General features: G+C 55.9%; 1 protein-coding gene across 1 annotated transcript in view; it reads right to left on the minus strand.

Moving 5' to 3' along the window:
* DNAH17 (dynein axonemal heavy chain 17) overlaps positions 1–11,233 on the minus strand; it is a 151,527-nt gene extending 140,294 nt beyond the window's left edge. The window contains exons 1-11 of the mRNA XM_058284816.1: positions 11,158–11,233; positions 8,656–9,027; positions 7,711–7,904; positions 5,493–5,685; positions 4,749–4,848; positions 4,473–4,558; positions 4,186–4,311; positions 3,193–3,345; positions 2,993–3,082; positions 1,366–1,533; positions 980–1,096 (exon numbers count right to left, since the gene is read on the minus strand). Coding sequence (XP_058140799.1) covers positions 980–1,096; positions 1,366–1,533; positions 2,993–3,082; positions 3,193–3,345; positions 4,186–4,311; positions 4,473–4,558; positions 4,749–4,848; positions 5,493–5,685; positions 7,711–7,904; positions 8,656–9,000 — 1,572 coding nt within the window. The 5' untranslated portion in view covers positions 9,001–9,027; positions 11,158–11,233. The remainder of the gene's footprint in view (positions 1–979; positions 1,097–1,365; positions 1,534–2,992; positions 3,083–3,192; positions 3,346–4,185; positions 4,312–4,472; positions 4,559–4,748; positions 4,849–5,492; positions 5,686–7,710; positions 7,905–8,655; positions 9,028–11,157) is intronic.
* Between the last annotated feature and the right edge of the window lie 1,341 nt (positions 11,234–12,574).

A 12,574-nucleotide genomic window follows, 5' to 3' on the forward strand; every position in this document is an offset into this window, starting at 1 on the left:
TCTGAGTGCCAGGCGCGTGCCCGCGCTGGGGCGGTCCCTGTGAGCAAGGCCTCCCAGGTCGGAGTAGAGAGAGTGCACCAGCTGCTGAAGCCTCCCAGCCTACGTGGTGGATTGTCCTCGTTGCAAACGGGCAAGCTGGCACGTTGGCACGGAACCTTGCCACAGCAGGAGCTTGCTTCCTGGGGGCATGCCCTGAAGGCAAAGTCAGGCTTTGGGACCAGAAGGCCAGAGGCTAAAGGGGTCCCCCGGAGGGGCCCTGCCTACCAGCAGCTGTGATGACAGCACCCGGCTGCTCCCAAACTACCCTTACTGATTTGGTGCAAAGGGCACCTTGCTGTTTTAAATTGCAGTTTCTGGATAATTTGTGACATCCAACTTTAAAAAATGAGTGCTCTGGCCGTTTGTATTTCTCCTCCTCCCCCACCCCCCGAGATGGCTTCCTCGTCTGTTTGCTCGTTGTTTGGCTCATTGTCTGCTTGTTGTCTGTTTTGTGTTGTTTTTTTCTTTAGGAGGCATTTTTTCTTTAATCCGCCTTCCGCAACCCCTCCCTGCTCTTTTGTTTTTTTGCTCATTGTCATTGTCTGCTCGTTGTTTTTGCTCATTGTCCACTCTTGTTTTTGTTTTTGTTCGATTGTCTGCTCATTGTTGGTTTGTCTTTTTTAGGAGGCACCAGAAACCAAACCCAGGACCACCTATTTGGGAGGCAGGCACTCAAATGCTTGAGTTACATCTGCTCCCTGTACTTCTCTTTTAAATTATGCTTTCTTAGGATTATATTTCTAAATGCTCCCTTTGTAGCATCACTTCTTCTCTTCCTAATGATAAAAGTACTACACAGTGCACGCAACTTGGAAACCACAGGAGAGTATACGGAAGACAGACAGCTGCCAGACGTCACCCTGCCCCCAGAGAGACTGAGGACGCTGCAGCCCTTCCTGCTTCAATCTCAACGCCCCGCCCCGCCCCGCCCTGCGTGTACCTTTGAACAGGATTCTATACAACCGCAGTCATCAAACCCTTGGCAAAAGATGGTGGCCAGCCTCCTGTCTAGGTCTTGAATTTTGGTCTCAAAATCAGCATAATCATCATCAAAACCCTGAGAGAAAATGAAAATGTCGAGCTTGTAATCAGCATGGCAAAGCAAGGGAGGGGCTGCCTTCAAAGCTCACAGACCGGTGGGGGATTGGAGGGTTTGCGCTGGGGGAGCCCGTTGCCATGGGGACTGCTCTATGCGCAGAGTTTTCCTGGGCCCCTTTGGGGAAGTGTTGGGATCGTCCATCGCCCATTTCCTGTGTCCTCCCACCCCCTCGGGCTGCTTCCAGCGGGATTTCTTGATTTCCTGGTCCACCCAGACCCCTGGCTCACCGAATCTTCGGGGTCCAAGGGGTCGTATTTGCACTCAACAAACACCTTGACCAACTCAAAGACCTCGTCATAAACCTGAGTCACCAGGTGCCCCAGGATGTTTCCCCGCATGCCCCCGAGCTCGATTTTCTCTAGTTTCAGGAATTCGATGGCAGTTTTGTAGAGTTCCTAGCGGGGGAGGAGGGGGAGAAGAAAACACAGTACACACAGTCAGTTCGCCTTCAGAAGAGAACTCAACCCATGCACTAGGCTAGTGGACCCCGGCGAGAAGAAACCGAAGCACGGGAGCCACCGGAGCCTGGCCGGGCGCCGTCGGAGCGCCTGTGCGTGGCCAGTGCTCCTAACATCGTTTCCGGAACACAGTGGAGGGGGTGGTGTTGGGAGGAGGGTCCCTGAGTCACCCCCTGGGGTTTGGGACATGGAGGCAGAAGATGAAGACGGGGTGCTGCCCTCACCCACGCTAGCCGACCTGTGCCTCTGAGGAAGCCACGTGTGATTGGGCCTCCGTGTCCTCAGGTGCAGGAGGAAGCAGCCGGAGAGGTGTGAGGCGAAGCTTTCAAGTCCCTGCTGCCTGTGCTGGCCACCCCTGCTCAGGGCCCCCCACCCCGAAGTGTAAATCCTACTTCTTCATGTCTCCTCTCAGCTTTCCCCAACCAGGGTAGCCTGCAGAGGTGCTTTCCTCTCCAGATCCCTCCGTTTTCTATGTGTGCCATTCGTTTTCCCGCTGAAGTGCGTTCCGTCTTCCCCTGTCATCTAACCATCCTATGTGTGTCATTCTTTTTTCCCAAACGAGATTGCCAAGTCCCCAGACACGGCTCAGAACAGAAGGTGCATGTGGCTTTGCATCTCTCTGCTAAGCGGGTACCAAGGTTGGCATCATCTCCCCAAAGTGTCTTAGCTCTATCATACCAGAAAGCCTAAGGAAACCCAAGGAAAGCAAAAGAAAGAGCCATCCCATGAGCTCTAGTGTTCTTCCACCAGAAGAGGAGGGCAAAGGTCAGGCCAGGCTGGCCCTGCCTCGCAGCTGGGGGCAGGGGGGACAGCCCGTTTGGTAGTGGGTAGGTGGCAAGGCCACGCCCCCCACTCCCAAAAGCTCCTGTTTCCCAGATCCTTCATCCTGGGTCAGAGTCCATAGAGCAGGAACCAGCTGCTGTTTGGCCAGAGCCTGGAGGGGCCTGCAGGTTCTCAGCCTGGAGAATTCCTGCACCCAAACCACGCTGAGTGGGCCCCACTGTGCCTCCCAGAGGGTGTGCACGAGAATCAGAGAGACCTGCTGGAGCCAGGAATTCAACGCTCAGCGACTCCGGGGCTACTTTCCTTCTTATGATACAACACGTGCACAAGGTTGAAAACAAAAGCAACCATGCAGCAGTTCGCAAAGCAAAGAGCAAAACTTGCTTGCCCTACTCATGTCTCTAACTCTGAACTCCCCTCCCCGGAGGAAACCATCCCGAGCCATCCTTCAGACTGTAATTTACTATGTGTCATTTCCGCGTCTCCAAATGGGGCTAACCCAGGGTCTTTTTAAAGTCTTTATTTGTTATGATTTAATCCTACTCTCGCTCTCCTAATATAACTGTTGCCTGTGAAGAGGAGGTGGTCAGATGAACCAGACTGCATTTTTTACCTCGATGGTTTGGATGCGGTGGAAAAAGGAATTCATTCTGGAAAATGCAAGAGAAGAAGGGAATTCCCAAGGTACAGGCTCTTTGTCTTTCTAGGAGAGAGAGGAAAGGTCATGCTTGCTTCCTGTGTATTCAAAAGCAAGGGACAACAGAAACGCAACTGGTTTTCACCTTGATTCTTGCTCTACTAGTCAGGAGGTACCTTAAAGAAAAGCTTCATGTTTGCACAGCAAAAATCATAAGTCCGGTAGAGCGACCTCAAAACGTTCACGGAGAGGGAAATGCCGTTCAGCACTTCCTCTATTTCCCCTTGTAAGCCTTTCAGCACTTCTTCTGGGCTCAGGAAAGTTCGAGTCTGGATAAAAGAGAAGACATTGGAAATTCCAGGGAGCCATTTGGGGTGGTGTCCCCGGCTACTGCCCCGGTCAGATAGGCTTGATCGCGGTGATGGGTGACCTGTTCCTTCCAACACACCTTGGACCCACGCCCCCACCTGTCTGCCAACCACCAGATCATTTTCAGGAGCCTCAGCCGTGGCCCCCTCATCCCCGGCCTTAGGGGCCGAGAAATACCATCTGAAGGGCCCTCGGCCCACTGCCTTTCTGGTTCTGTGTGGCGACCGCGGCTTTGATTCTACGTAGGCAGCCGCAGTTGCAACTCTGCAACTCAAACCTGGGCAGTAGGCTAATATGTGCTTGTGAAAAGGAAGAAGTGGGGTGAGACCAGAGAAACCCCAAGGCACCCAGCATGACCCCAGAATACGGGTAGGAGGGAGGCAGAGTCCTGCTCTGTCCCCTTACTACCTCCTCCCTCCCTGCTCAGGTTTGGGAAAATCCCAGGCAGCTGCCGGAGGGGCTCTCTGCACCCGCCTTTCTGCCTATTCTCTTTTTTTTTTTTCTGAGGTGCCAGGGGCCGGGATTGAACCCGACACCTTGTACGTGGGAAGCTGGTGCTCGACCACTGAGCCACATCGGCTTCCCCGTGTAGGTTTTTTCCATTTGTTTTGCTTGTTGTTAATTTTTTTGGGGGGGGGTGGCGCTTTTTTCGTTTTTTGTTTTTGGGAGGCACCGGGAACCAAACCCGGGACCTCCCGTGTGGGAGGTGGGAGCTCAGCCGCTCGAGCCACATCGGCTCCCCTCTGTCTCTTCGTAAACCGCGGGGGGCGCGCGGGCAGGGGGAGGCCGTGGGGGGTCACCATCTCGATGATTTGGTTGCAGAACTCCTGCAGGATGACGATGACCCTGGAGGGCGTGTTGTAGTGCTCGGAGGTGGCCCAGACAAAGCAGATGGTGTAGAGAACCTTGGCGATGAAGGTGGGGAGCTGCGGAGAGACGCCTCCTAAGGGCTGCACGGCTCCCCACAGGGAGATGCGTCCCCGAGGAGCTGGGAGAGGCCCCCTCCCCAGCCCCAGGCCACTGCCAGCTGGCCGAAGACAAGACGCGGGCGGCAGACAGGGGGGGGGCTTTTCCCTGCCCCGCGTACCACCGTGAAGTCGGCCTGCTCCATCTCTTCCAGCAGGATCCGCAGAGGCTTCAGGTACAGGACGATGTCGTTCGCCTCCTTCAGCCCTGCAAGGGACAAGCACCCGTAAACCCACCCGGTCCCCGCCACGGCGGTCGGAGGCCAGCCCGGAGGGGGCGCTTTCTGTCCATTGAGACCTGGTCCTTGGAGAAACGGGGTCCTCCCCGTGGGCAGGGTGGGCCCCCCAGAAGGCCGGGGCAGCTTCCTCGGGGACCCTGGGCGGGGCCGCGGGCTCACCTTCGGTGACATTCATGTACACAGCCTGCAGGGCTGGCCAGTAGCAGCTTTTGGCTTTTTCCAGGATCTCAACGATTTTGTTCACTTTGGGTCTATTCAGCTGAGAAGGGAAAGAGAAAAACATCCATCTTCCAATATAAGACCCCCCCCACGGCGAGGCGGCAGACTTGGCCCAGTGGTTAGGGTGCCCAACTACCACATGGGAGGTCCGCGGTTCAAACCCTGGGCCTCCTTGACCCGTGTGGAGCTGGCCCATGCGCAGTGCTGATGCGCGCAAGGAGTGCCCTGCCACACAGGGGTGTCCCCCGCGTAGGGGAGCCCCATGCACAAGGAGTGTGCCCCGTAAGGAGAGCTGCTCAGCACGAAAGAAAGTGCAGCCTGCCCAGGAATGGCGCCGCCCACACGGAGAGCTGACACAGCAAGATGATGCAACAAAAAGAGACACAGATTCCCATGCCGCTGACAACAACAGAAACAGACAAATAAGATGCGGCAAATAGACACAGAGAACAGACAACTGGGGTGGGGGGTGGGGAAGGGGAGAGAAATAAATAAACAAATAAATAAATCTTTAAAAAAAAAAAAGACCCCACGGCGAGGGTGGCTGACCAGTGTGGGGTGGAGAAATTGGCTCGGGGAGCTCGGTCCCCAGAGCCCGGCTGGGAGGAGCCACGCAGCCACGGGGCCAGCCACCCCTCCTCCCCACGGAAGCACTCAGCCCCCCGCGCGGACGTGCCACGCCACCTGCTCGTGGATGCACTTGAGATTCATCAGCCGCGTGTCCCAGAACTCAAACTCGACGCGGGGCAGGGGGTGCAGCCCGTCCAGCAGCGCCTGAGCCGAGTCCTTGCTCAGCACGTCCCTGATCTGGTGGGACCAGTCGATGATGATGGTTTCAATGGCGTGCAGCAGTGAGTTGTCCAGGGCAGGGGGAATCCTGCAGGACAGAGGGTCAGGAGAGGCTCTCACAGCCTGGCCTGTGGGCATGGGTCCTGGGTGCCCTGTCCCTGCTGGGAGGGGTCCCCCCTCGCCCCCCACCGGCCTGCAGTCCCCAGGCCACGAGCCACTGCCGCTCCACGCCTTGCCCTGGGCCCTGGGCTCCTCACAGCCCCCTGGAGAGGCTGAAGAATTTCCCAGAGCTGACAGTGGACCCTGCCAGCGCCTTCGGTTCCAGAGGAACAACTCGGGGACACGGCCATTCTCAAGAAGGCGACAGTCGGAAACTGCTCACTGAAACCTCCCCACTTCTGAAAATTCTAAAACTACTTATCCTGGTTTTCTATCAATCTAACTTTAGAAGTCTACTCTTTGCCTTTAGCTCCCTGGAGGATGTTAACCAGACCTTCTCAGTTTTGCCTACAGGGATAAGATCACGCCTCAAAGCAGACAGAATAGTGTAACGCTGTAACTTTTCCCAGAGACAAAAAGTCTGATATCCTTCATTGTCCTGAATGATGTTACAGTGACAGATACAGGCCTGTTATATATCTTGTCGTAACTTATAAAACAGTGCGGGAGAGAGTGTAAACTACAATGTGATCAGTAATGGAAGAAATTGTAGCACTGATGTGGAGAAAGTGGCCACGGTAGCTGCTGAGGGTAGGGAGAGGGAAGAAGAGATATGATGGGGCATTTTCAGGACTTGGAGTTGTGCTGGGTGGTACTGCAGGGACAGATGCTGGACAATGTATGTCCTGCCATCGCCCACTGAGTGGACTGGAGGAGAGTGTAAACTACAATGTAAACCACTATCCACGTGGTGCAGCAGTGCTCCAGAATGTATTCATCAACTGCAGTGAATGTCCCATGATGATGAAAGAGGTTGTCGATGGGGGAGGAGTGGGGTGAGGGGGGTGGGGGGTTTAAGGGGTCCTCATATTTTTTTAATGTAACATTTTTTTTAAAATAGAGAAAAAAATTAAGAAAACAAAACAAAACTAATGGCATACAAAAAAAAGGAAAAAACCAAACACACTACAATGTAAACCATAATCCACAGTTCGTGGCACTGCTCCGATGTGTGCTCATCAACGTAACAAACGTACGGCACTAATGAAGGAGGCGGCCAACGGGGGGACGTGCGGGAGGGGGCGGGGTGTAGGGGAATCCCCTACATTTTTAATGTAACATTTATGTAATCTAAATATCTTTAAAAAATAAAAATAAAAAGGGCTGACCTCCTTGCGTGGTGGTCTGAGAAAGGGGCCGGGAGGGGCCCGCTCCTGCTGAAACCAGGGGCGGCGGACGTGCTTGAGACCACCCAGGGCTGAGGAGCTGCGCTGCGCGCCTCGCCAGGCCCCCGGCCTCGCTTCTTTGTGTTGGCTTGTTGTTTTTTTTCACTTGTTTTTCTTCTCCCCCTACCCTCTCCTTTGCCTTTAAAAACCCCGGCTCCTGATCTCGCTTTGAGCTGGTTTGGGGAAGGTCCCCCCGTGCCCTGCTTGTGCCCTCGCAACAAGCCCCGTCTCACTGGAGGCCACCGGGCGGGCCTGCTGGAAACGGCTGTCCTTGCGGTAGCAATGGCCGCCCTGGCGGTGCTTCCTGGGCTGGAACGGGGTCTTGGGGGGACCAGGGAGGACTCCCCCACACGAAGAGCCACCCCCGGACCAGTCGCCCTCAGCTGCGGGGGAACGAGTCGTCCCTGACAGCGGTGTTGAGAGTCCGAGGATGGCAGCGGGTGGCCCTTGGCTCCCCGGGCCTTTTGGCTCCTGGGACGCCACAGCCTCTGGGCGCACTGCCCTCTAAGGCGTCCGCACCTGCGGGCGGCCCCCCCATGCCCTCCCGCCCGCTCCTGACTGCCGATTGTGGGGCCTCGTGGGGAGCCGGAGGGGCGGGGCGCAGCAGGGTCCCATCCGGGCTCCAGCCCCTGCCCCCTCCCCCAGCCACTGCCTTGCCGTCACGCCACGTGACACAGGGCGCCGTCCGCGGTCCCTGCTCCCCCGGGTTCCCGGGGGGTGGCGCCCACCTCTCCATGGACTCCAGGGTGCCGTCCAAACTCCCCAGGTGTTCGGGGATGGGCAGCAGCGTCTTCCCTTTGATCTTGCCCCCCATGACGTACATCTCATTCTTGAGCTTGTGCACCTGCTTCACCAGGTCCTCCGCCACCACGCAAGGCCATCCGCTCATGTTTTCCGTTTGGTTGAACAGAAAATAGAGGACCTAAAAGGAAAGGCTGCTTCAGCTCTGCCGTCGGTGTCGCCAGGGACCCCGGCGACCCCCGTGCCCGGGACCCCAGGAGACACGCTTCCTTAGGAGGGGGTGGGCCGGGGGTGTTGAGACCAGCGACAGCCCCCCAGGGGACACAGCCATCTCCAAAATGCCCAAGAGCACCTGCTTGCTGGAAGCAAAGGCTGCGCCACGTTGGAGTGCCTGCCGGGCCAGCCGTGGCCTGCCACCCCCACGAGGCTCCCGCGAGGCCGGCCCACGAGTCCCGCTTCACAGATGAGGAGAGGGAAGGCTAGAAAGGCCCCTCGAACCCGGGCTGCCCTGCTCCCCAAGCGGGTCCGCCGGCTGGGCCTGCGAGGATGGTGGTGGGAGCAGACAGGACAGGGGAGGCGCACGACAACGGCACCCTGCTTCTCCCTTTTGTTTTTTTTTAAACTCGTAGTCTCAGATTGGGAAACCTGATCCACAGGGATGGGAAGAGCTCACCTGACACGAGGCACGGCACCCGGGTTCTAAGGCCAGCAGGAAGGTCAAGGTGATGGGCCACCGGCTTGCAGACTTTCAGGGGCGCCCGCGTCCCCGGGGGGTCTGACTCCAGGTCAGGGCGGGGCCTGAGATCCCACATTCCTAACCAGCTCCCAGGGGGTGGCCCGGCCACTGGCCCAGGGACCCCGCTTTGCAGGCTGGAGTCCACCCTGAACGCACCGGGACCCAGAGGGGCGCCCTGCTGCGCCCCAGCACCCACCTCCTCCACGATGGCGATCAGCTGGTCCACGGGTGTGGCGCTGATGTCCCCGTACAGGAGCTGGGACTTGCAGCCGTCCTTGGTGATTTGCTCGGCTCGCAGCTTGATGAAGTAAACGCCCTTGGACTTGAGGGACGCCGGGAAGCCCAGGCAGGGGATGATCAGGCCGGCGGGGCTGAGCGTCAGCACCAGCACCGGGACATCCGGCTTTTCCAGGAAGTCCGTGAACAGCACGGTGTACTCCTCGGTCCCCAGCATTTTGCTCCATTTGTCCGGCTTGAACTTGAGGATCAGGGAAGCTACTTGCCCCAAATATTCTACTCTAACGTCCGATAGGATGGTCATCTTGGCCTTTCCTTAAGCCCCGGTTGCCTATCAAAGAACACAGACCCAGAGGCAAAACCGCTTGTGGGGTTCCCGACTCCCCACGCACCCCCGGAATCACCGGAAAAAAGCACTCGTGGAGGATGGGTTGTCTGCAGCTGTGGGCGGGCTGGGGGTGGCGGCTTGCTCAGGGACACCTGCCCTGCCCCTCGAGGGGGGGTCAGCATCCAGGGAGTGGGGTCGAGACAACAATGTGTGTTTGTTGTGACCATAGAGTTAATCATCTGGGAAATATCAGAGAGGGATGCTGGGGGAGAAAGAGAGCGGAGTTGCTGAGAGCAAGGTGATGTGCAGGAGAGGGGCGGGAAAAGGTACGATGAGACTGACAGATGGGCAGGTTGGACAGTCCCAGGGAAGCAACACACAAAAGACAGAAAGAGGAGGAAACGGGCCCAGGACGTAGCATCTGAAGCTCATCACGCTCTCCCTGTCTTAACCCAGCCACCGTGCACCCCAAACTTTGCCCTGCTTTGCACCCTCTCTCTTCCGGTTCCCAGTGTCCCCACCACATAGAGTCCCAGCTGCAGTTTTCCACAGACCCGTCATATCTGCTCCTAGGCCCCTGGGAGAATTCCATTGTGGATCTGCTCCTAGGGGGCTGGAGAGGGGTATCCCTTAGAGGACACCCCAAAATCTCACAGAGCTGGGCTAGGCTGAGGCAGGGGAGGCATTTGCTTTGGACACAAAATTTAAAGGCATACCCCAAAACCTCAACAATCAAGATAAATCATAGTTTGAAGCAATAGTCTTAAAAATCAAAATTGATGCAACAATCCAGGAGGAACAAACTAGCAAACTTTTAAACAAAGAAAGGCTCTGCCAGCCGGACAGGGGTTGGGGGAAGTGAGTGACCATGAGGTCTGCAGGGCAGGGTCACCCCAACGCCTGCAGGAGGCCTGCAGCTTCTAGATGCAGGGGTAACCCCCATCAGCCCAGCTCCTTGGGGGTCCGGGGGCCCCGGTTGACTGGGAGGGACAGCAAGAAGTCACGTCTCAGTGGCTCTTGTCAGGCCGAGACCTCATCTTCACGAGGTCCCAAATGTCTACATCTGCAGATGATGCCGGAAGCACCTTCCAAGTCCTGGCTTTGGGTTGGGCAAAGCTATGGCTTTTGAGATTGACCCCCCAAAACACACATACCCTGAAAGAGGCTGCACTTCACTCTGGCTACTGGCTTATGGCAAAACAAGTGGATGCTGGGAAGCAGTGACCAATCGTGGGTTAGTCAAATGATCTGGGATTTGTTCAGAGTCAAGCTTCTCTGAGAGAGAAGATGGGAAAATAAATCCAGCCACCTGCAGGAGCTGAGGTCAGCCGATGCAGGCACACCTGTGCACCTGGGCATGCAACGGGCCAGCTTAGCCACGTGGGAGGGGCAGGTGAGGTTTCCAGGACCACTGCCCTTGTGCCCCATGGAAGGCTCTGTGCACAGAGCTCAGTTAACTCCACGCATTCTCTAAGCAGGCCTGATGCCCTCGTTTCACAGATGTGGGAAGCCACGAGCCTTTGGAGGCATCTCACTGTGAGTCTGGGATTTAGGCAAACATCCCTGGACTTACTGATTTTTAGATTTGGGCTTTTAGGAAATCAACTTTTCTTTCAAGGGAGGCAAGAGGGGTGGGTTCACTCTCAAGTGTGGGGTTTGAGAGCCCCCATAGCTTCCCAAGTCTCTCTCCCATTTGATCCTATCTTAAATCTCCACCTGGTCATTCTTTGGCAGAAAGGCCCGGGAGACTCCAGTTAACAAGTAGGTGCTCCCTGAGGAGGCTAACAGGCCCATTTGGGGGGACCAGGAAGGCCTCCTGGGGGAGGTGGCACTGTGCTGGGTTCTCGGGCCTTTGGCAGGAGGAAGCGAATGTTGGGGCTCCCAGAAGGAGACGGGGGACTGAACTGGAGCTTGCAGAGTTTAGTCTGGAGCAGCTGGAGGGAAGCCACTGGGAGGATGGGCTGGGGGAGAGGCTGGGCTGGCCGTGGGCAGCCTGCTCTCTGGGCCAGACCTGAGTGGGGAGTGGAGCGGTCTCGGGGTGCAGGGTGGGTGGAGGGCGTGCTGTCCACCAGAGCCTGGAGCCGCACCTCCACCCCCTGGAGCCCACCCCTCGGGGGGCTAAAGGCTGCTCACCAACGGCCTAAGGCAAATGGCTGCTCCAGCGGGAAACAGGCAGGCCCCTTTCCAGAGCAGCAGAGAAAATGGCTCCCTTCTCTTGAAGGGCTCCAACTGCCACGGAACTTCTGGAAGTTTCCTTGGGGTACCCAGGTCTTCCAGAACCTTCTTCTCAGGACTCAAGTGACTACTGGCGGGCAGGCAGCTCAGCACAGCAGTGGAAAGGCTCTTAGATTGTAATATTTTTAAACCCAGTCCAACAATTTTTGTCTTTTAACTGGAGCATCTATTTCATTTTCAGTTCACGTAATTCCCAATAATCTGGGGTCCGACTCTATTGTCTTAGTGCATCTTCTTGGCCTTGCCCGCCTTCCTTTCTTATCTTCTTGTGGATTAGGTAAATTTCATTACTTCATCCGCCCACCCCCACTGGCTTGGTTATCACATGCTCTTGTTTTTCTTGGAGAGGTACATAGAGGTGATAGCCTGCCTCTTGCTACCCCACCCTAATTGTTACTGGTACTTCTCCCCTGGACAAAGCAGGAGCAGTGGAACGCTTTGACCCATGGATGCCTCTCCCAACTTAAAAGCCATTGCCATAAATCTTAGCTCTAAAACCGTATTACTAAGAATGTGATGAATTAGTTGGTAGCTAATAGTCATTAAGTTTCCCCCATGTCCACCATTTTCTTTTTTCCCCCTGTATCTCTGAGCTTCCAGCTGGGATCAATTCCTTTTTGCCTCCCTCAACATTTTCCCTCTTTCTTCAGGAAGTGAGTTTTGGTGGCAACACAGAGGAAGGGGAAGGAGCCCTTCTTGAAGACATAAGACATAGAAAAAACAAATAGCAGTCAGCTAGAGAAATTTCTGGATCTACCACGGGTCACTGCGTCCTGCACAACAGTTTGATGTACAGGGACTCAGTGCACCCATCTCCTTGAGAGGTCTTGCCTTCCTCGTCTTAGAACCTTCTGGAACAAGAGCCTGACAGCCCCAGTGGAGATTCATTTGGCCTGGAGCTGAGCACAGCCTTGGCTGTCCCTGCAATGTTCACTAAATCAGCCCCAGGATGCGGGACCGTGGGCAGAGTCCCTGCTGCCTACACGTCTGCAATATGGCCCCACGTGTCCACGCCAAACAGGACCATCATCGCAGGCAAGGGCGACGCCGACTTATTGGGGGCGTTTTATTCCCCGTCACCAGGTAATTCACCTGAATTCTCTTTTGCTCTCTAGTTGCTCTCCTCCTGGCTGAAGCAGTTGACCCCAGAATTCAGATCTGAGAGTGAGGCCTTTTGATCACTCCCCATCTTAAACCTGACACCTCTTTGCCTTTATGGCCATGCCTGAACCAGAGGTTCCTTCCCACTTCCTCCACACATTTCTGCAGATGGTTGTATACATTTTCCCATCTTCTATCAGAGACGTTTGACACT

Source organism: Dasypus novemcinctus, chromosome 21 (genome assembly GCF_030445035.2).
Source record: "Dasypus novemcinctus isolate mDasNov1 chromosome 21, mDasNov1.1.hap2, whole genome shotgun sequence".
Classification (NCBI taxonomy): domain Eukaryota; kingdom Metazoa; phylum Chordata; class Mammalia; order Cingulata; family Dasypodidae; genus Dasypus; species Dasypus novemcinctus.